This window comes from Rousettus aegyptiacus, unplaced genomic scaffold (assembly GCF_014176215.1).
Source record: "Rousettus aegyptiacus isolate mRouAeg1 unplaced genomic scaffold, mRouAeg1.p scaffold_m13_p_4, whole genome shotgun sequence".
NCBI lineage: Eukaryota > Metazoa > Chordata > Mammalia > Chiroptera > Pteropodidae > Rousettus > Rousettus aegyptiacus.
The window spans coordinates 54,098,708-54,123,117 of record NW_023416307.1 but is presented as its reverse complement, the minus strand read 5'-3'; the positions used below and the strand labels follow the sequence as shown (position 1 = coordinate 54,123,117).

General features: G+C 32.1%; 1 protein-coding gene across 2 annotated transcripts in view; it reads right to left on the bottom strand.

The window, feature by feature from the left end:
* IQCB1 (IQ motif containing B1) overlaps window positions 1–24,410 on the bottom strand; it is a 40,783-nt gene that overhangs the window by 6,639 nt on the left and 9,734 nt on the right. For both annotated transcript variants that reach the window (XM_016136947.2, XM_016136948.2), the window contains exons 6-12: window positions 22,789–22,882; window positions 18,820–18,919; window positions 10,487–10,665; window positions 8,461–8,570; window positions 7,729–7,838; window positions 2,844–2,986; window positions 1,084–1,232 (exon numbers count right to left, since the gene is read on the bottom strand). In XM_016136947.2, coding sequence (XP_015992433.1) covers window positions 1,084–1,232; window positions 2,844–2,986; window positions 7,729–7,838; window positions 8,461–8,570; window positions 10,487–10,665; window positions 18,820–18,919; window positions 22,789–22,882 — 885 coding nt within the window. The remainder of the gene's footprint in view (window positions 1–1,083; window positions 1,233–2,843; window positions 2,987–7,728; window positions 7,839–8,460; window positions 8,571–10,486; window positions 10,666–18,819; window positions 18,920–22,788; window positions 22,883–24,410) is intronic.

The following is a 24,410-nucleotide window of genomic DNA, read 5'->3' as shown; positions in this document are numbered from 1 at the left end:
TTTAAATTTTCTGGTAGGCACATTAAAAAATTAAAAGAAGTGATAATATTTGGCATAGAGTTATGTAAACCTATTATAACTCAATACATGTAAAATAGTACCCTTTTGACACAAAATCAATATAAAAAATTATTGATATTTTACACTTTTTTCCATACTAAAATCCTATGGGTATTTTATACTTACAATACATCTCAGTTTGGACTAGCTACATGTAAGTACTCAATAGCTACATGTGCATAGTGGGGAAGTCCAATTAAGCATGTCTTAGAAATGGATGCTTCAAAAGTGTGGCAAGTATGTTCTTTAATGACCATGGCCTTGTTCTGATTTTCTCTACTACTTTCTCTACTACGTTCTTTTTTCTTCCCTGTCTATACTATCATTTTTATTTCTCTTTTCCCTCTTTGAAAGTAATCCTCTTCTTTCCTTTTCTGGTTTTGCTCTGCTTTGACATCACTGTTATTTTTAGTAGTGAGCTGCAAAGACTATCTGTGTTCCAGATAAATCCCAGAAAATTATCATTTAACACCATTCTAAAAAAAAAAAAAAAAAAAGAACACCATTCTATAATCCGAAAATTATAATGATCTAATTATACCTAATACAATTATCTATGCATTAAAAAATATCAATTGATATGCTGTACTTGTATAAGACTTTGTAATTTACAAAACACTTTCCCATAAATTAAGTCATCTGATCCAAATAACTGAATGAAAAAAGTAGGATAGGCATCCATTCACATATCAAGCATATGCTGAGAGCTGACAACAATAAAAAAGCAAGACTTAGTTCCTTATCATTAAGATGCTCACAGCCCAAGTAAGAAAGAAAAAAATTAACAAATAAACACTGCAGTATGGTAAATGTGTACGAGGGTCTATGAAAGTACTAAGGACTGAATGTCTAAATTAATTTGGCCCATTGTAAGAAGGTTCTTATTTTACAGAGAAAAAAAACTAAGGCTCAGGAAAGCGAAGTGACTTGACGAAGTCTTTAAAGTAGGTAAACAGCAAAGTCAGGTTTGAATCCATGTTTTTGACTCCTCATCCAGTACTCTTTTTACTACATCAGACTCACTGCTCTCTGAAGTGTGACAGCTGCTTTATACTCCGTGAGAGATGGCCTCTGTTGGCGAAAATTTTTCCTCTCCTTGTACCCTCTCCAATGTTTCTGGATAATCAATGCTGATTTCTCTTCTAGTTCCCGATTATGTTTTTCCACCTGACCTAAAAAGATGACAGACACTATTACAACCTACTCACCTCTATGCTTTCTCAAATTCTGGAATCAGGACAATGATAGTAACAACAATCTTGCAGTCCTTTTATTATTTTTTTAATACTGTTCACTGATTTTCCCAATTTTATTATTTTACAATGGTTCTGAGATTTTAGAAACAAAGCACTCCAAAACTTTTCTCAGATTGTGAGAAAAGACTCATAATGTTTTCTGTCATGGGAATGAGGAGAGAGTTGAATATCCAACAGCAAGAACGTTTAGAAAAAAGAATCATAAGTACATGGTTAGAAAGTCACTTAGTACCACCAGAGGGAAGGGGCAAAACATGTGTATGTGTTATCTACTCTGTGTGCTTCTAAATCTCTCTTCAGTCACTCATTTGGTTATTCAGAATCAATAGTATAGATGACTTTCTTTTTACTGTCTGGGAGTTGGTCAGCACATTGCCCAGATTTCACAACAGCTAACTGATAGAATAAGGCAGTAGAAGACAATAATAAAACGGGATGTATTTGAGAGATAGTACAGAAAAATTGATAGGATTTAATGACGGCTGGATGTGGAGGTAAGAGAAAAACTGTAGGATGTCTTATAGATGAGAAACTGAGTAGACTATTGGTGCAATTACCTGAGATGGGGAATAGAGAGAAAATTAGAGGGGAGAGATAATGACTAGATTTTGGGCTGCTGTGGATAGCTAAGTAAAGCTATTGAACAGACAGCTGGCTATAGTGCTATATTGTTGCACATAGTAGACACTAGCCACGAGTGGCTACTTAAAGTGAAATCAATTTAAGAATTCAGGTCCTTGAGAGCACTAGCCACAATAAGTATTCAATAGCCACCTCTAGCCAGCAGCTACGTATTGGACAGTGCAGATACAGAACACTGCATTTTGTATAAAGTTCTGTTGGGCTAGAGCTTAGAAGAGAGGGTGAGGATACAGACGAGATTTCAGAGTACTCAGCACTCATTTAGTAGTTGAAGCTACAGTTATGGATGGGATGCCTTAGAAAGAGCAATATGAGAATAATGGGGTGAAGATGGAGCCCTGGGAAATATCTATATTTAAGAAAAAGAAGAGAAATAAGAGGCTAGTGAAGGACAATGGGAAAGAGTATTAGGAGGTGAAGAAAAATAAAAGAACCTTGAAACCGGTATTCTCTCTCAGTCTACACTTTAATATTAATTTCAGCTTAGTGTGTCAAAGGTAGAAAGAAGTCATCACAAGGTCTGTACTGAGGTATGAGTAAAGTTCTAATGGCATTATGACAATATTCCAACATCCTTACTTCAGTTCAAGGGATTCTTTCTCAATGTCACTAACAACTATCTTTAAGAATAAATTTTTAGAGGTTTCACTAATTTATCTGAAAGAATAGAAAAATTAGTGGAAAGACTGCTCATCATCAGCTAATAGGCCTTAATCAGAAAAAATAATAACTTTGTTTTTGACTTGAGATTTAATGATTCATCTTAAAAAGGAGAAACAAGGAAAAGGTCTCAATATAAGAAATCATCAGGTAGCTAGGAAATTTGGTCTATTAAAAGACATCCTAAACATTCTCATAGTCAATGGAATTGATGGTGCCACCAACCTGGATGAACTATTTCGAGCATACTCAGTCGTAATTCTCGAGAAAGTCTCATGGCTCTCTGTCTTTGAAGTTGCAATTGTAATTTGTGGTCTTCTTCTTCCTTCTGCCTATTTAGCTTCAGTAATATCTTTGTTCGTTTAGATCTGTGATGGAAATATTTAAGTACATTATGTACAATTTTCACAAATCATACAACTACTCAAGAAGTATATGAAAAATGTTTAAATTCACTAATAATCATATAAATACAAACACACAAAAAATTTTAAGATAACTCCCAGTGTTGTTAGAGAATGATGAAATAAATTTTCATGTGCTACTATTATATTTTTCTGGAGAAATCTTTAAAATACATATAAAAAGCCTTAAAATTTTTAACCAATTAATTCCATTTCTAATAATTTTCTTTAGGAAAAACCTGACATGTATATCAAGATTTATGTTCAAGGATGTTCTCCATAACGTTATAACAGCAACAAATTGAACATAAACCACGTGTTCCACAAAAGTGAGTTGGATAAATAAATATCGATTCACTCACTGGATGGATGCTATAAAAAATAAAAATTTCGAAGAATATTTACTAACATAGGAATATGCCCACAATGCAAAGTCAAGTAAAAATAAAATTAGGATACAGAAAATAAAAACAGGATATAGAAGAGATCCAAATTCTGTAAAAAATACATATATATTGAAAAATAAATTATTAAAAACATTTAAAATTTCAATAGGGATTTTCACTACATGGCGTGATTATGGATGACTTTAATTTTCTTCATGTTTATCTATTTCTAAACTAATAAATATTGTACTTATAACTCAGAGATAAACTAAAAAGGATAAGAGAAGCAGAACGTATTATTTAATTTATCTCTATAGACTTAATTTGCATGTATCTAAAGAACATTTCTCTTAGATTCTTATAATTAAATTGCAAACAAATGTAGTACCTTGGCTCTCTGTAGTACTAATAAAAAGACTTCATAACGATGTAGAGAGGGCTAAAATGATTTTTAACTCAATTTCTTTTGAAAAAGCAAAAACGATTAGGCATAAGTCAAATTTAAAAGGAAGTATTTTAAAGTAGAGAAGGGAAACACAAAATAACTTGATTACACTTCATGTTTTGTTTTCTTGAAATGTCTTAGCTGCTACCAATTACAATTTATTTTCTTTGGTTTTATACTTAGGCCAAAGTTCAAACTTTGTTTCAAAATGCCTTTCTTTCCCCTGTCATCAATGGTAGAGAATACCTCAAGTATGTGTGTCAAATGAAGGGGTCCTAGAGAGGATGTAGGGCCAGCTAAATAGTTACTAAGTATCTCTTGGTCCTCCTAAATTAGAGATCAAGTAAGAGCCTTTCCCTTCCCAAAGAGTGGCTGATGGAAACTTGCTTCTCCTATGAACTCCCCTCCCAAACTTTTGGGTTGCCTTGCATGTAGATAGGATGTTTTGCCTTTTACCTACTTATGGAGAGTAAAAAAGAACAGGCCCTCATCAGAATCTTTCAAACTGATTAACAACAAAACAAAAAAACACCTCTAACGTAATGGATTATAGATTATAACACTGAATATTGCATGAACAATATTTTTGATACATTATTAGTATCAGAAACATAGGAATCATTAAAACTGCATTGCCAGTGAGGCAGGATAGTCAGCCTAGTGACGTTCCCTCCAGGATAACACTCCAGAATCCTTCCTTTGTCCTTTATTCAGCTTTGGCTAATCATAATATCATTATAATATCATCCGCACTGCAAGTATCACATCTTCAGGCCTTGCCCCAAGAAAAACGAAAGCCCATAATCCAGATAGTTCAGGGAGAACACTCTGAATTTGCCTGTACTTTTCTCTTAAAGTGTATACTTTCACCTTAATTAAACTTGCACTTTCTTGCTTGCTGTTTGTTGTGTCCTTAAATCCTTTCTCTGGACATAAGACAAGAAACTGATCACCGGAGCTCTGGGTCAGGGTTCCTCCTTGGATTCTTGCCCCATTGAGCTCTCTGCTATCACTAGACATGTAATCTGTCAGAAAATTGGGTTTAGGAAATAGCTTAGACATACAGGCTATGAAACATGGTAAAACTGAAAAGACTATGGAGCATGCAGGTAGAAGTAAAATATAAAGCAGGAACACCGAAAAGTAAGGTTCAGTGATTGAAAAAGAACTATAAATTGTAAGTATGTATGTTTCTGGACTTATATGCTTTAATTTCATGTTTGAAAACATTTACTAGGAATTAATGTGATTTTGAATGTTTCCCCCTCAACCTGAGGAACATTCTAGTTATTCTGTGGGTAAGAGTATCTATAACTACTCATTAATCAAAAATTAAAAGACTATTAACTACTTTCTTTGTAAGAAAAAGCATTTGACTCTCTTGCATTTGTACTGAACTTCTGAAAAGGAAATGACTGATCTGATATCATATTTTCAAATTAATTTACATAAACGCAGTCCATGATTTACATTTAACTAACATGAATCTTTACCATCAACAAAAGAGCTGACCAAACTATCTGTTGACGACACCAGGACTTCTCCAGGAAGTCCTCTGATGTAGAATAATTAAGTATGAACCTTAGGAGTCCCATATGAGTTGATGGGCAAAGTAGTTGATAAGCTATGTTCATTAACTCAACAAACATTTGTCTGAATAACTGCTGCCTGCCTGGTACTGTCCTAACAGAAATGAGAGACAGTTCTGCCCTTAAGGAGCTCAGTTTTAAGGGGAAGTTGAAGGGTACCAGAATATGTCACTTGGGTATAAAGATTATTTTCAGCCAGAGGCAAATGAGAATCAATAAATGCGGAAAAAGGCTTCCTGGAGCTTCCCTTGTCAGAATAAAAGAAGAAAGGTAAAAGAATGAGGAGAGCCATAAATCCCCACTCCCAAGGAAGTTTTTGGCCATAAAGAGGATAGAACACGGACCAGCACGGACCTGGACAAATAACCCATATATTTCATTAGTTTCCCCAATACATTTACCTTTGCAAAGTTTGCTCCCCTTGGAAGCCTAAAACCTTTTTCTGTGCACCTGTCACATCTCTCCAAATTTACTTTTCTTTGTTAAAATCTCTATGAGTCCAAGTTATAATCATCTCTTTAAGTTACTAATCATGAGTTTTCTTTTGCATGATTTGCGCTGTACAAATAAATAAACTGTTGTTGTTGTTGTTGTCTAATTTTCAGGGCCCCAAAGAACCTAAGATGAGTAAAGGAAAAAAAATTGTCTTCTTTCCCCATAGAGTTAAAATAAAACACCTAAATATCAACACCATGATACAAGTAAGTAAACTGCATGGTTTCAACACAGTAACTTGAGCAGCTATTAGCTGCTACAGAAAACATTGTTGATAAGAATACTTAACAGAAAATAAAGTTTCTGACCATGAAAAACAATTAAAAAAAAAGAAACCTCCAGAAAGTGCTTTAGCAAGGTTGTGACTGACTATAAAGATTGCCTCTTGCTAAATCTTAAAAACCTCTGCTGAATCTGGGCCCATAATTGTGAGTGGGGGGCAGTGCTTCCCCCCAAGAAACACGGGAGGGGGAAATTACTATGAAATAATGACTTGACCACAAAAAGGCAGAAATAATCTTTGCAGAAAGCATGGCTATAAAAGAAGCAAGAGAAATTTGCATAAACTGTTGTAACTAGTAAAAGATGAAAGGTGCTGAAGCCTGGAGCAAACTTGAAATTAAAAAATTAAATACAACCTAAAGGTTAAAACTACACTTCAGTTTTTCTTAAAACTTCAAACTTACAATAATGGAAAGGAAACAAATTCATTATAATGTGAGATTTAAAGAATTCTGGCTTAAAAGCTAAATTCTTCTAAGAAAATATTTATAATTAATCTGGCTTTGTTACTTAAAGCAATGGAATTTCCATTTTAAAACAGTGTAATATTAGGTAGATTCCATAGACATGTTTGTATGTGGTCAAAATCTGTAATCTTTGGATACTTTAAGATTTTAATATTGCAAGAGAAAGTAAACTGGCAAATTTGGCAAGCATTGTGAGACTTACAGACAGTGGAAACACACATACATGCATGCAAGACTTAGCTCTTAGGTCATTTATGATAAAGTAGAGACATCTCAGAGGTGGTATCTCACGCAGTCTAACTTAAAACTAAATTTTAGTTCACTGTTTTAAAATATTTTTAAAACTGAGAAGTGCAGCTGTAGTTATTAAAAGAATAGTTTCAGTTTTCTTTAAAAAACTGACTTCTCAAATGTGCAAGTTTCACTTTAGTAAATTAAAATTTAGCTTTAAGTTAGGCCGCATGAGAAATTACCTCTGAAATGGTTCTACTCTATCATAAATGATCTAGGAGCTAAGTCATTTTTGTGTGTTTTCATTGCCTTTAAAAATCTGGATGGCTTAGACATATTGAAACCTGGGCCATGTCTTCAGTATTTTATTTTTTGTCTAATTGAAATAGAGATAAATGACAAACCACATCATACCTCAATGACTGTATGTATCCACGCCCTATTTACTGAGGAAAATCGGGTTAACATACCTAAACACACACATTTAACAATTATGGCAATTTTGGTTTTAAGGGTTTTAGAAAGTAATTGACTATCACTGGCTCCAAATGTAGGCTTGGCCTACAAAAAAGTCTTGAGTGAATATTTGTTACACTCCTGTCTCACATTATGCCCTTTGCTTTGAAAGTACCTCTGGTTATCGGAGTGCTAGTACACTCAGAAATGTGTAGAATAAGAATAAAAGTAAGAGTATAAGAAATGGTTTAGAAAATTGATTAAAAAAAAAATCCCTAAGTTTTGACTCAGCTGTACTCTAATAAAATATATCTAGCCCTTTCAGATTATCATTCCTCTCACCAAAATTTTTTACCTGAAACTCCTCTGCAAAGTAATCACAGCAGATGGAAGCTTCTTTAATCTCTTTCTAGTTTGGAAACCCTTCCAATGAGCTTGAATCAAACAAGCTGCTTGATGTAGTTTCTGAAATTAAATGTCAGAATTAATTTAGACATCTCTAAGAAAGACCTTTTTAGAAGTTTACCTCTTAAGATATCAGGCCTGGGCAAGTATTAATCTTCATCTCTAGTAAGCTGGGGAGGAGGCATCGTTTTTATAGGCCCAGAATACAGAGGGCCTATGAATATTAAACCCAACCTCTCAAAGGAGGTACATTAGGCTCACTTGGGCAATATCTAGAATGGATTCAAGATATAGTCTGGTTAGCTCCAAATTCTTCCTGATTAATCTTACTTCCCACTCCCTTTACAAATATTTCATAGTTCTGCTTCTTTAACACTTTAACCTCTTTGCTTGATGTCTTGTCTAGCCTCACTTATTTGAAAACCTAAGGCATGAAGAACTCTGTACAGGCCAAAAAATATAAAAAATAATTAAAGGCTCTGAGGTTAAAATTCGGTCCATAAATAACCCCTTTTCCCAACAACCTATGGTTGCTCTGGATCTTAGGTGTAAATAACTGAAGGGAGGGGGAAATAGACAGCAACTAAAAGATTCAAGAGGCTATCACTCTCCCCTATTTTGAAATAAAATGTTTACTGAAATGTTAGTAAATACCATGCATATTGTTTCTATAATTTAATACCTGCTCTTCTACTTCCTGATAGACCTTAGGGCTTAAAAGGCCTATGAGCTGTTTAAGTTCTTGACTAAACTCTGTCCCAGGCTCTTGTTTAATCAGCAGATTTCTGAGTCCTGAAATGGAATAACAAAGATACAACTATTAACAATAAAATATGATGATTTCGTTATTTAATTGGTGTTGATTTGAGGTTAAAAGTCTGATTTAGAAGCAAATGAACACAAGAAGATTAGTCACATAATTTTTCTTTTTCCTTCTCTGAAAGACTTCTAGATTGAGGTCTTTAGAATACTGTCCTAAGAGTTCTTATGTACTTACTTGTGAGATGTGATACAAAATCTGTCCAGTCAATCTCTTTAATTAAAAAAAGGGGAGTGGAAGTGAAAAGTCAGTTGTGATAAGTCAAAGAGTAGAGAGAGAGAAATTATTTGCTGTTTGAACATAAATATCTCAAACTAAAACTTTTCTTAAATGAAACATTTTTAGAAAGATGATACAAACTGAGTAAATGCCTACCATGTGGAAACACTTAAGCAGATTATTAATCATTACCAATGAAAAGAAGTTATTATTAAATAAAAATATACAGTAATATACATAACTTGGGGCAAATCAACAGCTTCTTGAGCAAATACAGAAGTGCTGTAACACAAAAATACTGCATTTTCATCCCTAAATAAAACAGAGTAGTATAAGATACAAAGCGAGTATAATTTCTAAGTGAAGTTGGAATGATGTATTATAATGTATGTATTCAATATAAACAAGCTACAATGGCTTTGGAGTATACAATTGGAGAAGCCACTATCAGGATCTTTTCATGATTTATATTCTCTTTAAGACTAAAGTTCTTAGCAGTATTAACAATTGTAAAATATCTTGAGGAAACTGAATGAGGTTTACTATTGAAAAAAGAAAAGGAGACGGATTGTTAAGGTGATACTCCTTTATAATGAACTCCATTGGATATTCACATTTCTATATAAGAAATCTAATTACAGAATTTAAAAATGTATATCTGGTACAGTATCACCTAAAGGGTTTATTATTGGCACCTTTTCTCCTCTATTTCCATAACCCAAAATAATTACGACATTAACAATAATGACTGGTACAGTTAAGTTACTAAAGTGTCATCAAGAATTGTAATAGTTTTTATATTAAATGTGTCACATCATGTTCTAATCTTTAAAAATTCCCATATAACGCTGTAGAAATAAGCATATTTAATAAACTAGAAATCCAATTCCTGTATGTATAAAAAAATAAACTATAATGAATCATGACTCTGCCTAGCAAAGGAATAAAATAATGCTAACATATAACTGCTTGGCAATTAAAAAAAAAATCTGTGTGATATTGGATAAATCATCTAATTATTCCATGCCTCTGTTCACATTGCTATAAAATGAGGATAAGAGTAAATATCTCATAGGGTTAAGAGGATTAATATTTTAATGCATGTAAAGTATGCAGAATAGTATCTGACACGAGTAAATGCTCAATTAAATGAAAGCTATTCTATGGGAATGGTAATACACTGAGCCCTTTCCTCTTAAAATTTTCTGACTTTTTATTCACATATACATTTGATTTGGAAGTGAGAAAGATGTTTTGTTTTTGTGAAAAGACAGTCAAGGAGTTGAACAGTAATTATAATTGATGTAACGATCAAAAGGGCTGTTATTCTATCAAGCACAGCTCTATTTTCTCCAGTAAATCTTGGTAAGGTCATTGATCTTTTTGGTCAGTATTTTACAACACTATATGGTATATTCAGTATACAACCTTTTTGTTGGAAAGGGAGTCAATATTCATTGTAACCTCATCAGCAAAGTACCATAAGCCATCTGTTGAGACATGAGGAAAGCTTGATCACATAAAAACTTTTTTGTAAATTGGTTATGTTATGATAGGGTTTTATTTGCACACTTCGGTTACTGAATTTTTTAAAATAGGAATTTTACTTTCCAGAAACCAACAATAAAAATGTTATTTTTGAGAATCTCAAAAAAAGAATACATATTACCTTTGTAGCAGGCACTTAGTCTCAGTAAAATCAAAATTTCCTGATGAGATTCTGCCATCAACAGTAGGAGCTTTGTAGCAGTACTTCTGAGGACTGGACTAGGAGTTGATAAAAGCTTGAAAATAACTTCATCTAAAATTGAATGCAGAATTTTTCCTTCTATTCTGAGTAAATCACCACTAATAGAACAAAATAAAAAAGTTAAAAATGTACCATTACTAACTGATACAAAGATATCGCAACAAATTAAACATAAAAGGTTCAGCGACTTGATGTCTGACTGTGGCCTGATCCAAGAAGAGAAAAAAATTTTTAAACGTATAGCCTAGTTCCAAGAATACAGTACATTAAGTCAATTAATATTGATTGAATTCTGTGTGTAAGGCACTCTACTAGGTAAAATAGGGAATACAAAGTAACCAAAGGCCCTCTCCTGAGAAAAATCTACAAATTGCAGAGGAAAGATAAACGTGCAAAATAGATGATTCAAAAGCTTCAAGTCATAAGAGGAAAATCACAAGACAGTACAAAGTTTGTTGCTTAATGATGTATAAAGACAAAAATGCTATATGAATTCTCATGTACTTAATATAGGAGGAACTTTTATCTTTCCTTTGTCATTTTCTTCATTACACTAACAACCTTATCTTGCTGTACTGATGTCAAAAAAATCATCTGAAACTAAGAAATAGTCAAAAGGGATTTATGGGGGTCCTTCTTACCCAAGTCACTAACAACTATGTGATATTCTAGAAGTGTACACCTTTGTTTATCTACTTACTATTGATTAGAATATTTTGCAGTCCTGTAAACATAGATGTTAGCTTATAGAAAATGAATAATGGCACTGATGCCTATCAGAGAGCAAGATTCCTACTCAACAATATAAATGACTACTGTCATTTATTGCTGCATACTCTCTACCCATCCGACTTCTATAATACAGTGTTGTTCTGGCTCCCCTCCACCTTCCACCCACAGATTTCTGACCATTCTTTCTCAGTCTTCTTCACTGGCTCCCCTTCCCCAAGTAGAAAAGTTATTCCCCAAGATTCCATTTTCAGGCAATTTCCTTTCTCACTCTGTTAGTATTTCCCACTAAGCTCATCATCTCTCAGGTTTTCAACTGTCAAATATAGGCTGATAACTCAGAAATCTACAGTGCTACTCCAGATCTCTTCCGGAAGTCACACTTTATCTATCTATTCATCTATCGACAGACATTTGAGTCATCCTGTCTTTGGCTATTAAAAATAAAGCTGTTATAAAAATTTGTGTACCAGTCTTTGCACGGACTCTTATTTCACTGCCTGGTGAACATACCCCCTTGTGTTGAACATAACCAATACTGAATTCCTCATCTGTCTCCCAAAACCAACTCCTTATATATTCTTTGTTTTGGTTATATCACTAATTACTTGACATGACACCAAAAATTTGCATCCCATATCAGAATGCCTCCCCAAGGCCTGATTTTTTCAAACAGCTTTATTAAAGTTTAGCTGATATACAACAAACTACATGTAGTCAAAGTATATGATTTGATAAGTTTTGACTTATTTCATCACCACAATCAAGATAATGAACATATCTATCAACCTCCTTCTCCCAAAGTTTATTTTTATTCAATAAGTTTTATAGTTTAAGTTTTATCTTTAGGTCTGTTATATTCTTTGAATAAATTTTTGTGTATGGTTAAAAGGTATAGATCAAAATTTTTATTTACATATTGTTAGCCAATTATTCTATTACACTTAAAGACTATTCTTTTCCCACTGAATGACCTTTGTACCTCTTTAGAAAATCAATTGTCCACACATGTAATTCTATTTCTGGATTCTGTACTGTTCTAATGATACATTTGTATATTTTTTCACCAACACCTCATTTTCTTAACTATTAACTTTATAAAAAAAGTCTTAAAATTAGGTACTGCTAGCTCTTCAACTTTGTTTTTCATTTTCAAAGTTGGTTAAGGTATTTTATACTTTAAGTCCTTTGACTTTTATGGGAATTGTAGAGATTGACTTGTCAATTTCTTCAAAAATGGGATTCTGTCTAAGGTATACAGTAAGCCTCAAATTAATACTGTCTATAGGATCTGTGACTTTAACCAAAATGAAGTATAACCAATTCTACCATAGGCTAATTGATATAAACAAGTGTTAAGTTCCTACAGCATCTCATCTCTGCTCTAACAAAACAATTTTGAATGAAATTTTGAAGACCTGAATGTCAGTTTGGAGAGAACTGAGATCTTAACACCGCAACAATGATCAACACAGTAAATCTTTGCATCTATTTACATACTATTTAATTCTTCTCAGCAATATCTTATAAAGTGAGTGGGTCTTTCTCCTGTCTTATTAGATTTAACCCTACACATTTTCTATTTTTATGCTATTATAAATTGCAATATTCTGAAACTCTATTTAAGTATTGATAGATATAAAATTTTAATTTACATTGTCATACTAATTTTGCATCCTACTACCCTTGCTATACTGAATGATTAATTTTAGTGGCTTCTTTGTACATTCCATTAGATTTTCTATATAGATGACCAGTGCCATCTCCAAATACAGAGTTTCTATTCTTTCTTTACATATAGAAAACCTTCCCATTTCTTGATTGACTGTACTGGCTAGAAATTCCAGTACAATGTTGAATAGAAATGATCAGAGTGGGCATCATTTTTTTGTTCATGATGTATCTTAGCTGTAGGTTTTTCCTAGATGACCTTAATTAGGCTGAGGAAGTTCTACCTTCCAGGACTACTTTGCTGAGGTTTTTTTTTATTTTTTATTTTTAAATTAGGAATAGATGTTGAATTTTGTAGAATGATTTTTCTGCATCTATTGATATGATATGGTTTTTTTTATTAATATGAATTATGCTGACTTCAGAACATTACACTAGCCCTGAATTCCTAGGATAAACCCAAGTTATTCAAGATGTATTAACTTTTTAATATATTTGTATTCGACTTGCTAAATTTTTGTTTAGATTTTTTTTTTTTTTACTTTTCTGTTCACCTCTGGTAAGTTTTCTCATATCGTTGTCTGATTTTGGTATCAAGGTAATGCTGACCTCATACAATGAGCTGGAAAGTACTTCCTCCTCTTCAATTTTCTGGAAGAATTTACTTAGAATTCTTTCTTCCTTAAATGTTTAGTAGAATTTACCAGTGAAGAAGCTATCTAGTCCTAGGGTTTTCTTTCTGGAAAGTGTTTCAGCTACAAATTCAATTTTTTTACAGTTATAAGGATATTCAGATTATCTATTGCTTCTTGACATTTGATAGTTTGTCTTTCAAATAACTTGTCTGTTTCATCTAGACAAGCATAAAGTTGTTCATATTACTCCTTATGAAACCTTTAATATCTATAGACTCTATTGTCTGTTCTCCTCTCTAATTCCAGATATAGGCAGTTGTATTCTCTTTTTTTTCCTGATCGGTCTTGCTGGTTTATTAATTTCATAGAACTTCTCAAACAACTCGCTTATGGTTTTATTTTCTCTATTGTTTTTGTTTACTATTTATGCTTTGATCTTTATCATTTTCTTTCTTCTGCTTACTTTTAGTTCCTTATTCTTAGTCTCTTAAGGTGGAAACTGAAGTCAATCATTTGAGATTCTTCTTCTTTTCCAATATAGGCATTTAGTGATATAAATTTTCCCATTGAGTTTAAGATAGTATACAAGCCTTGAATTCCTGGGATAAAATACTGCTTTAATTTAGATGAATCCCAGAAATTTGGGTATGTTGTGTTCTGATTTCCATTCATTAAAAATAATTTCAAACTTAATTTTTGATTTCTTCTTTGTCTACTGGGTTATTTGCATTATCATTTCTTACATACTTGGGGATTCTTTCAGAGATCTTTTTGATATTAATTTCCAATTTAATTCCATTGAGGGCAGAGAACATACTTTGTATGACTTAAATCCTTTTAAGTTTATTGAGACTTGTTTTATGACCCAGAAAATGGTCTATGTTTGTATATGTTGTATTTGCATTTGAAAAAATTGTGCATTTTGCTGCTGTTTGGTAGAGTTGCTAAAAATGTCAATCAGGTCAAGTTGGTTATTTTCTTCAAATATTCCGTAGACATACTAATAACTTCTTGTCTACCTATTGTATCAACTATCAAAAGAAGTGTATTGACATCTTTCACTTTATATACATATTTGTCTATTTCTCCTTGCAGTTCTATCAATTTATTCTGTGTACTGTTAAGCTCTGCTATTAGGTCGATAAACATGTTTTCTTTATGAATTTACTTCTTTATTACTATGAAATAACTGTCTTTATCACTGTTAATATTCTTTACTCTGAAACTTACCTTTTTCTGATGGTAATGTAGGCACTTCAGCTGTCTTTTGACTAGTATTAGCAAGGTTTATCTTTTTTTCATCCTTTTACTTTTAACCATACAACAAAATACATGCTTCCATCTCTCTCCTCCCAGCATTTGTTACTGCTGTAATACTTTATTAATACATGTTATAAACCCAAAATACATTATTTTTGTATGATCAAGTGTTATTATATCACATGTAATCATAAGAGAAATAATCTTAATCAGTTACCTAAATAATTATCATTTCTGATATTCATTTTTTTTTGTGTAAATCTACTTTCTTCTGGCTGAAGGATTTCCTTAAACATTTCTTGTAGTGTGGGTCTGTTGGCGATTTCTGAAAAAGTATTTTGCCCTTGTTTTTGAAACAGATTTCTAACGGGTATAAAATTTTACTGTGACAATTGTTTTCTTTCAGTATTTTAAAAATGCTGCTCTATGCAAGCAAACTACCAGATGCAAAGTTCGAAACACTGGATATAAGGATGCTCAATGATCTTCAGTGATAACTTCAATAAAGAGATAGAAAACATAAAAGTGGAGATGGAAAACATAAAAGAATTAGTCAGAAATGAAGAATACAATAACTGAAATGAAGAATATATAATAGATGAAGCAGAAAACAGAATCAATAAGTTAGAAAATAAGGCAGCAGAAAACAATCAGAAAAGCAAAAGAAAAATACAAAAAAAAAATGAGAATAGTTTAAAGGGTCTCTGAGACAACATGAAGTATACTAACATTCACATCAGAGGTATACCAAAAGAAGAGAAAGCAAAGAATTAGAAATCTATCTGAGGAAATGATGAAAAACTTCCCTACCCTGGCAAAAGAAATGGACATACAAGCCCAGGAAGCAGAGAGAATCCCAAACAAGATGAACCGAGAAAAGCCCACACCAAAACACATCATAATTAATAAAATGCCAAACATTAAAGACAAAGAGAATCTTAAAGGCAGCAAGAGAATAGCAGTCAGTTACCTACAAGGGAATGCCCACAAGACTGTCAGCTATTTCTCAACAGAAATTTTGCAAGCCAGAAGGGATTGGCACGAAATATTCAAAATGATGAAAAATAAGGACCTACAACCAACATCACACTACCCGGCAAAGCAGTCACTTAGAATCGAAAGATAGGTAAAGAGCTTCCCAGATAAGAAAAAGCTAAAGAAATTCATCACCACCAAACTAGTATTACAGAAAATGTTAGAGGGGTTTCTTTAAAAAGAAAAAAGGTCAAAAATATGAATAATAAAATGGCAATACTACATATCTACCAACAATTATTATAAATGTGAATGGATTAAATTCTCTAATCAAAAGACATAGTGTAGCTGAGTGGGTAAGAAAATAAAACTCTTACATATGCTGCCTATGAGAGACTCACTTTGGATCAAAAGACACAAATAGACTGAAAGCAAAGGGACAGAAAAAGATTTTATGAAAATGGAAATGAACTACTTTGAAGGGACATGTGCATCCATACATTCACTGCAGCATTATTTACAATAGCTAAGATATGGAGGCAACCTGGGTGTCCATCAATGGATGAATAAAGAAGAGGTGGAACATATGAGTGTGTGTGTGTGTGTGTGTGTGTGTGTGTGTACACATAAAAATACACACACATGTTGTTATATAACAGAATATTATTTAGCCATAAAAAATGAAATCTTGCCATCTGCAACAATATGAATGGACCTAGAGGGTATTATGCTGAGTGGAGTGAGAAAAGAGAAAGACAAAAGGCATATGATTTCACTTATACACAGAATCTAAAGAACAAAATAAAAGAACAAACAAAACAGAAACAAACTCATCGATACAGAGAACATTTTGATGGCTACCAGATGAGAGGGGGAATGGATGAAAAAGGGAAAGTGATAAAGAAGTACAAATTGGTAATCATGGGGATGTAGAGTACAACATAAGGAAATAGTCAATAAGTTTGTAATAACTGTGTGTGGTTTCAGATAGGTACTAGATTTATCAGGGTAATCACTTCGTAAGTTAGATAAATGTCTTAACACTATGTTGTACACCTGAAACTAGTTTAACATTGTATGTTGACTGAAATTGAAAATAATTATTAAAAACAAATAAACAAACAAATAAATAAATAAAAATGCCACTCTATAAACTTCCAGTTATAAAATAAATAAGCCACAGGGATGTAGTGCATACTATAAGGAATATGTCAGTAATATAATTTGAACAGTGACATATGGTTGGTTACTATATCATGGTAATCATATTGTAAGGTATATAAATGTCCAATAACTATGTTGTACACCAGAAACTAATATGATATTGTATGTTGACTATACTTTAATATATATTTTTTAAGAAAAGAAAAAAAATGTTGCTTAACTATCGTTTTGCTTGCATTTTTTTCTCATAAGAAAGTTGCTGGCATCCCCATCTTCATTCCTCTGTATATAATACCTTTTTCTCTCTGGCTGCTTTTAAGATTTTCTCTTTTTCACTGGTTTGAACACGTTGATTATAATGTGCTTTGGTGTAGAAATTTCTTCGAATTTATTGTCCTTGGGGTTTAATGAGCTTTATAAATTTGCAAGATTATAGTTTTCATTAAATTTGAAAATTTTTCAACAACTATTTCTTCTAATATTTCTGATTTTACTACCTCCTTTAGGTAGTGATTCTACTGTATAAAGCTGTTTGAAATAGTACTACAGATCACTAATTGACTAATGTTCCCTCTTTCCCTCTCTTTCTGTTTTTTTTTTTTTTTTACTACTTTTCTCTATTTCATTTTGGATAGTTTCTATTGCTATGTCTTCAGATTCGCTAATCTTCTGCTATGTTAATCTGATGTTAATCCAATCCAGTATATTTTCATCTCAGACATTGTAGTTTTCATGTCTAGAAGTTCAGTTTGGCTTTTATATATATCTCTTTTCAACTTCCTGGACATATGGAATATAGCTACAATAACTGTCCTAATGTCCTTGTCTGTTAATTATAACATATATGTCAGTCTTAATTAACCAATTCTTCTCGTTATAGGTTCTGTTTTCCTGCTTGTTTGAATGCATGTCCCTTGCATGAATTTTATCTTGATAGGTACTAGATATTTTTTGTATTTCTAAAAATATTTTGGAGTTTTCTTATAGAGATTTTCAAGTATCATGTAAAAATATTCGGACCCAATCATTTAGCAAAATTAGTAATGCTTCTGACCAAAAAAATAATCAGTAATATTTTGTAAAGCTAAGTCACTTGCTGATCTGTACATTTAATAGCATAGTTATGATTGTTTTCTATCTGAACATCATCAGTTTGCAATGACTGCAAGAAATGATCATTTGTATTACTAAAGAAAGAAGTGTATAAAATATCAAAGCAAATATTCAATAATGGCACAAATGGGAGAAGGTGTTACCTTCTCTAGGAAGCATCTCCTCAACACTTGGGTATACTTTTAACATCATAACTTAAAACACTATACTTAAGTCAGTCTCTTCCACTACTTTGTAAACTCAACAACAGACACACGCTGGGAACATAGTAGATGCTTAATAAATCCATACTGAACTGAAAGAATCAATTGTTTCAATTGTGTATGCTCTGCCTTTCCATTTAACATGGGGAAATGGTCTATTACTTCTTCTATGCCCTCCTTCTATAGCACTTGGCACAATACTGAGTTTGCAGTGTGCTAAACAAATATACAATTAGGCAATTAGGCATTTTTTATTGTGATCCCAGTGTCTATCTTCAGATATCATGGTAATTTTTCTTCTCTAACTGTGAGATGTGGTCTAAATCTTAAACTCTGAGATAAGAAACCAATTCAATAATAAAACTTCCAGTTTTTTCTGAAACACAATGGTAGTATAGTCCCATGTACAATCCACATACAATTGATATCAACAAAACTGGAAAACTGGTAATGATTCAAATAAAAATTAAAAAATTATAAATATTTTGTAAAACCAAGTCACCTGTTGATCTGTAGTATGTTCTGTAGCATAGTCATGACTGTAGATCCTATTTGAATATTATCAGTTTGCAGTAAGTGCAAGAAATGATCACTTTGTAGTACTAAAGGAAAAGAAAAAAGATTTAGATTTGACAATGATACAACTGGGATTTACTTGTCCTTTCAAAACCAAATCTAAGCATGACCACTTCTGCTAAACTTTTTGCCTGCATATACTTCACAATAAAGATTTTAATATAGGCAGTTTCAATAACCATTCCATTTTTATGAAAGTTATAGTCAGAGAGCATCCACAAACACCAAGCTAAGAATATCTTCTTTGTTAACGCCACTTAACTGAAAAATAAAATATAACATATCCTAAATCTGAATCTATTTTTCTAGTAGTGAATTTCAATGAATAAAATCAACTTTCCTGTGAAGAGAGAATACGAAGAAATAGAAATGGTACCGATGACTATAATGACATTTTAAACAATTTAATTGTTATAAAATGTATCATGCTTGCTAATATCTTGTCTTGCATAATAATAAAATCATTAACTACAAAGCAACATTTGTTTTTATTGGTTTATAATTTTTAGGCTCTGAACAGTCAGTTATGAAGACTTGGCATTGGATGCTTATTCAAGCTGTTTAACCTCTCAGAACATCCATTTCTTCATCTGTATAACTAGAAATAATAGTTGTCTCACAGACTACTGGAGAATGTCTTAGAACAGGATAGGTTTCCAGTAAATGTCAGTTTCTATTCCCTTCTCCACTAAATAATCAGAATTTTAATTATGGTGGGATCAGGTAAGCTAGCAATCTCTGTGAACACTTTCCTAGTTTCTACAAAACAACTTTTTTCTTCTCTCTCTCTCCTGATGGAACATATTTGATTTCTTTCACATATTAACTACTATTTTTCATTACTATTTATTTACATAGTCCAATAATCAATTTTTCACTAGACGCCAATTTTTAAAATGTTTAACAACTTCATAAAACAATTCTATTAAAAACGTCTATGACTTATTTTCTATTACTTCAATAATAAAAAATTTCTCTGTAGCTGGGATAAGTACATCATTCTATTTTCACCTATTTAAAGATGTTTTAGTAACTTACTTTGAATTCACTGAAATCATACAGAATGTACTGTGTATATATCTTGTATGTAAATGTATAATAGAAAAAATTATGCTAAAATAATTTACTAAAGTTTCACTTTATTTTTTATACTGTTTATCTTATGTTATATAACATTTTTAGAGTCCCTATTCTATTCAATTTCAATTGTAGTCAGATAACTATTTGGTTCCCCAAACAAAAGCTGATACTTTTGCCCATTTCTTTATTTTAATTAAACTTTATAGAAAAGTTTCAAACATACATTAAGAATAGACATAATAGTATAATGGTCCTGCATATACCAGTCATTCAACTTTAACAATGATCAACTCATAGTCAATCCTGCTTTACCTACCCCACTCACTTCCTGCCTCCCTCTTTATTTTGAAATAAATCTAAAACATTTCAATTATAAATATTTCAATATTTAGTCAGAAAAGATATGATTAAACAATAAAATAGAACCATTATCTAACCTAGTCATGATTCCTTGATTTTACCAATTATCCATACTGTTCCAATTTCCAGTAATTACGTGAATTTTTAGTTTGTTTGACGCGAGATCCAAATAAGATCCACATGTTGAAATGATTACATTTCATTTTCTTTTAATCTACAGATTCCATCTCTACCTTTTTATTTCCCTTGATATTTACCTGTTTACAACACTATATCAACTGTCCTATGAGCTTTCCAGTCTATTTTTGCGAACTGAATTCCTGGGGTATACTTTATTTTAGTGACCTATAAATTCAAGTTTGAATTTTTGGCCAATATATTTCGTATGTGAGGTTATAATGAGCCATTAGAAAGCACTTAGTATCTGGTTGTCTCTCCTTTTGAGATGTTGAAGGTGATGGATGATTCATTTCTAAATCTGTTAATTCACTAAGGATTGCAAAATGGCAATTTTATCATTCCTTTTTTATTTATCAGGTGGAGTACCTTTTATGAACAGAAATTTCTCATCAATATGTAAGAAAAGGCAGGATAAACTGGATTCGCCATTTATTAAAATGAATTGGTTTCCTAGCGGACGCTAATGGTTAATTATCAAAAACGGTCTCACTGTATTTGATGGGTTTCTATCTGCTATAGTTATTATCCTGATTACTGTGCAGATTTCTCATTTTTGGCTACTAGAAGATTCCTTAAGTTGACTCACATGAGTCTTTTTCACAGAATTCTGAGACTTTGATTGTTTCCTTCCTATGTAGTATTCTAGATTTTTCAGGTTTACCATGCATATTTTCTACTCCAGACCTATAGTAGCCGTTTCTCCAAGTACCTAAATCTTTTAAGATAAAAGGTTATTGGATGCCCCAATTCTGTACCATTTATTTTTTGCATATGAATTCCACAATCACTTAAGTTTTAATACTTTTGATATTTTAAATCTACAGATGACCCAAGGAACACTGTCACTTTTATTATAGTTACTATTTTTGAAAAAGAATGCAGCATATTTTAAAAATTATTCAAGTAGTCTCTCTTGCTCTTTTTTCTAGGTCTTTTATATCTCCCTATAGTAAGATTAAGTACTTTATATTTTGGTAAAATAGTTCTTTAAACTGGGAACTTTATAATATTTGTTCCATAATGGAAAATGAAAACTTTATTTTTTAATATTTTATTATTAAAATTTATTGGGGTAACATTGGGTAATAAAATTATATAGGTTTCAAGTGTACAGTTCAATAATACATCATTTGTATATTGCATTGTGTGCTTACCACCCAAAGTCAAATCTCCTTCCGTCACCACATATTTGACCCTTTTTACTTTTAGCTACCTTCTCCTCACCCCATTCCCTCCGGTAACCACTAAATTTTTGTCTCTGTCAATGAATTTTTGTTCATTTGTCTTATTCATTTGTTGCTTTCAGTTTTATATCCCACATGCGTGAAATCATAAGGTTCTCAACATTTCCTGTCTGACTTATTTCACTTAGCATAATTATCTTAAGAACCATCCATGTTGTTGAAAATGGTAGTATAATGTTTTAAAAAAGGGAAGTATCTAAGTTTATTACTTAGCTCTATAGGGATGTAACTACCAAAAGTATTAGTTATACTAACTGAAAGTAGCACCTTTGGAAAATGGAAAACAGAGCGAAGTGTGAGGATCAGGGATTGTGATCTTTATTTAACCATCCATATAGAGCTTTTTGACTCTTTAAATTATGGACAAGCATAATTCTAAGAGAAAAAAATGAAAATAAAAATTCAGTTCAATTTCTACTTTCTAAAATAAATCAATGTTCTCAGAGTGTTCTTACAGTTAAATTTATCTTAGATTAAATCTTTCAAGAGAATAGAAATGCTGCCATGAATATTGTTAAGCATTACTTTCTCAGTCTCAAGATAATATAACACTAATATACATTTATGTTTCTCTGTAAGTTTAGAAATAGCCTATAAAATAACTTTCAAATTCAGTAAAATATCATTATGTAAAAGCTTACTCTTACATGAATAGTCTGAGTTAACATATCTACTCTGTACATAGGGATTTCTCTCACACTAAGTCTTAAATACAACTGTGATCTTTGAAACTCAAAAAATTTCCCCTTAGATTAAATTATCATTAATTCTTGGATTTGCTAAATAGAAAAAGCTAAGGTGAAAGTTATATTTTAGCAATTTTCCCCTTAATATATAATATCCACATTGGCAGTGTTGGCTATTTAAGCTGTAATGTCCAAATGGGCTTTTATTTTCTTATGTATAGGGTTATTTTGATGTTTCATTTAACTATGATTGTGTATATAGTTAATAAGGTATTTATTTTAGAAAAAAAAACAGTAGATGACTTTACAATGACTATAGGTTACATTAAAAATCTTTTCTCTTACCATTTTGGATAAGTTGAACATGGCCTCCCAATAGCCAGAAGAGAGAATCAGTCACAATTTGGAAAAAATGTAGTAATTCATCTTTTTCTTCACCCTTAATTCACACACACACACACACACAAAAAAAGTAACCCAATTTAACTGCTTTATTAATAAAGAGAGAGAGAGACAGAGACAGAGAGCCAGAGACAGAAAGACAGTCAGACATAGATAGGCAGATACTTCTCTCTGAGGAGTCAGAGGATCTGGTTTCTGGATCTAACTTAGATATTTATGAGTTATGTGATCTTGAAGTCTTTAGTTTCTTAATCTATAAAACTTGTAGTTATAGGCTAGTAGTACCTACTCACTAGAAACAGTTGTTATCCATAGGTCGACTAAGACAGTATAAATAGTATAAGAACTATAAGTGGTTATACTAGAATTTCTCAGCACTGGGTATGCAACACTACAAAGCTTTTTAACATATGCCCATGCACAGACTTTGGTGCACACATACTGAATCTGAATCGCCAAAGTTAAAGAATGGGTATCTGTATTTTTACAGATGATTTGGGTGATTTGGTTATGCAGCCAAGGTTGAAAATCACTGCATTATGCAAATGTAGATGCCAGCATGTAAAGCACTGTTAGTGCATTTCAGTTGCAGCTTCTACTCTGACTCCATGAAGGCATAGACCATGTTATTTAGCTTTCCACTTATACACTCAGTGTTTAAATCAGTTCTGCCACATGGTAAATGTTTGATCAGTATTTAGTCAATAAATCAATGACAATTTTCCTTGCTTCTTTCTTTCTGGAAGGTAGGGTGAGAAATTAATTATTCTTGAATTTGTGTTACAATGGGAAATAAGAAACAGATTCACAATTCTGTCATATATTGGCTCTGTAACTTTAGTGAAAAACTTGTAGAAAGGTCACTAATCTTTTTCATGTCCTAAATGTTTGTACTGCAGCACAAAAGTAATGAGAACAGCAAAAACATTATGATTGCTATGATTATTCATCAAAATAATGGAAGTATTGTCTTCCTATTATTCTAGCACAGGGTTAGATAGGTGCTTAAATAGAGATGTGCTAACTTAAATATAAGATTAAAAACAAGAAAGGAACAAATGTCATTAGATTAAGCATCTCTTTAGTTCAATATGCTGCCTTTGCCAATTTCACCAAAATGCACAGCAGGTCATCCTCATTGCTGTCAATCTCAAAGGATTGTGCTCAACTCCTAGACTTCTTACTTTCCTTAAAAAAACAAACAAACAAACAAACAAACAAACAAAAAACCAATAGATAATGTCACCTCTAAATTCATGGCTTCCGAGACTGGTTAACAAATTTACCCTAAGTCTTCAAAATTCTTGCACAGGTGCTTTTCTATTCATGTGTGAAAGTGTGTGTGTATACACATATATATGTATGTATGCATATGTATGTGTATATTTTAACCAGCTTGCTGTTTAGGCTAGAACATCAGGTATCTAGGGTCTGTCTCACCAGATGATCTACTACCTATATGCTAGCTAATTAAAAAAGAAAAAAAAATCTAATTGGGAAATACCTAGGTAGATTCAGTTTTCTTATTATCTCCTTTTTATCCCCCTGTTTTAATTTTGCCCTGT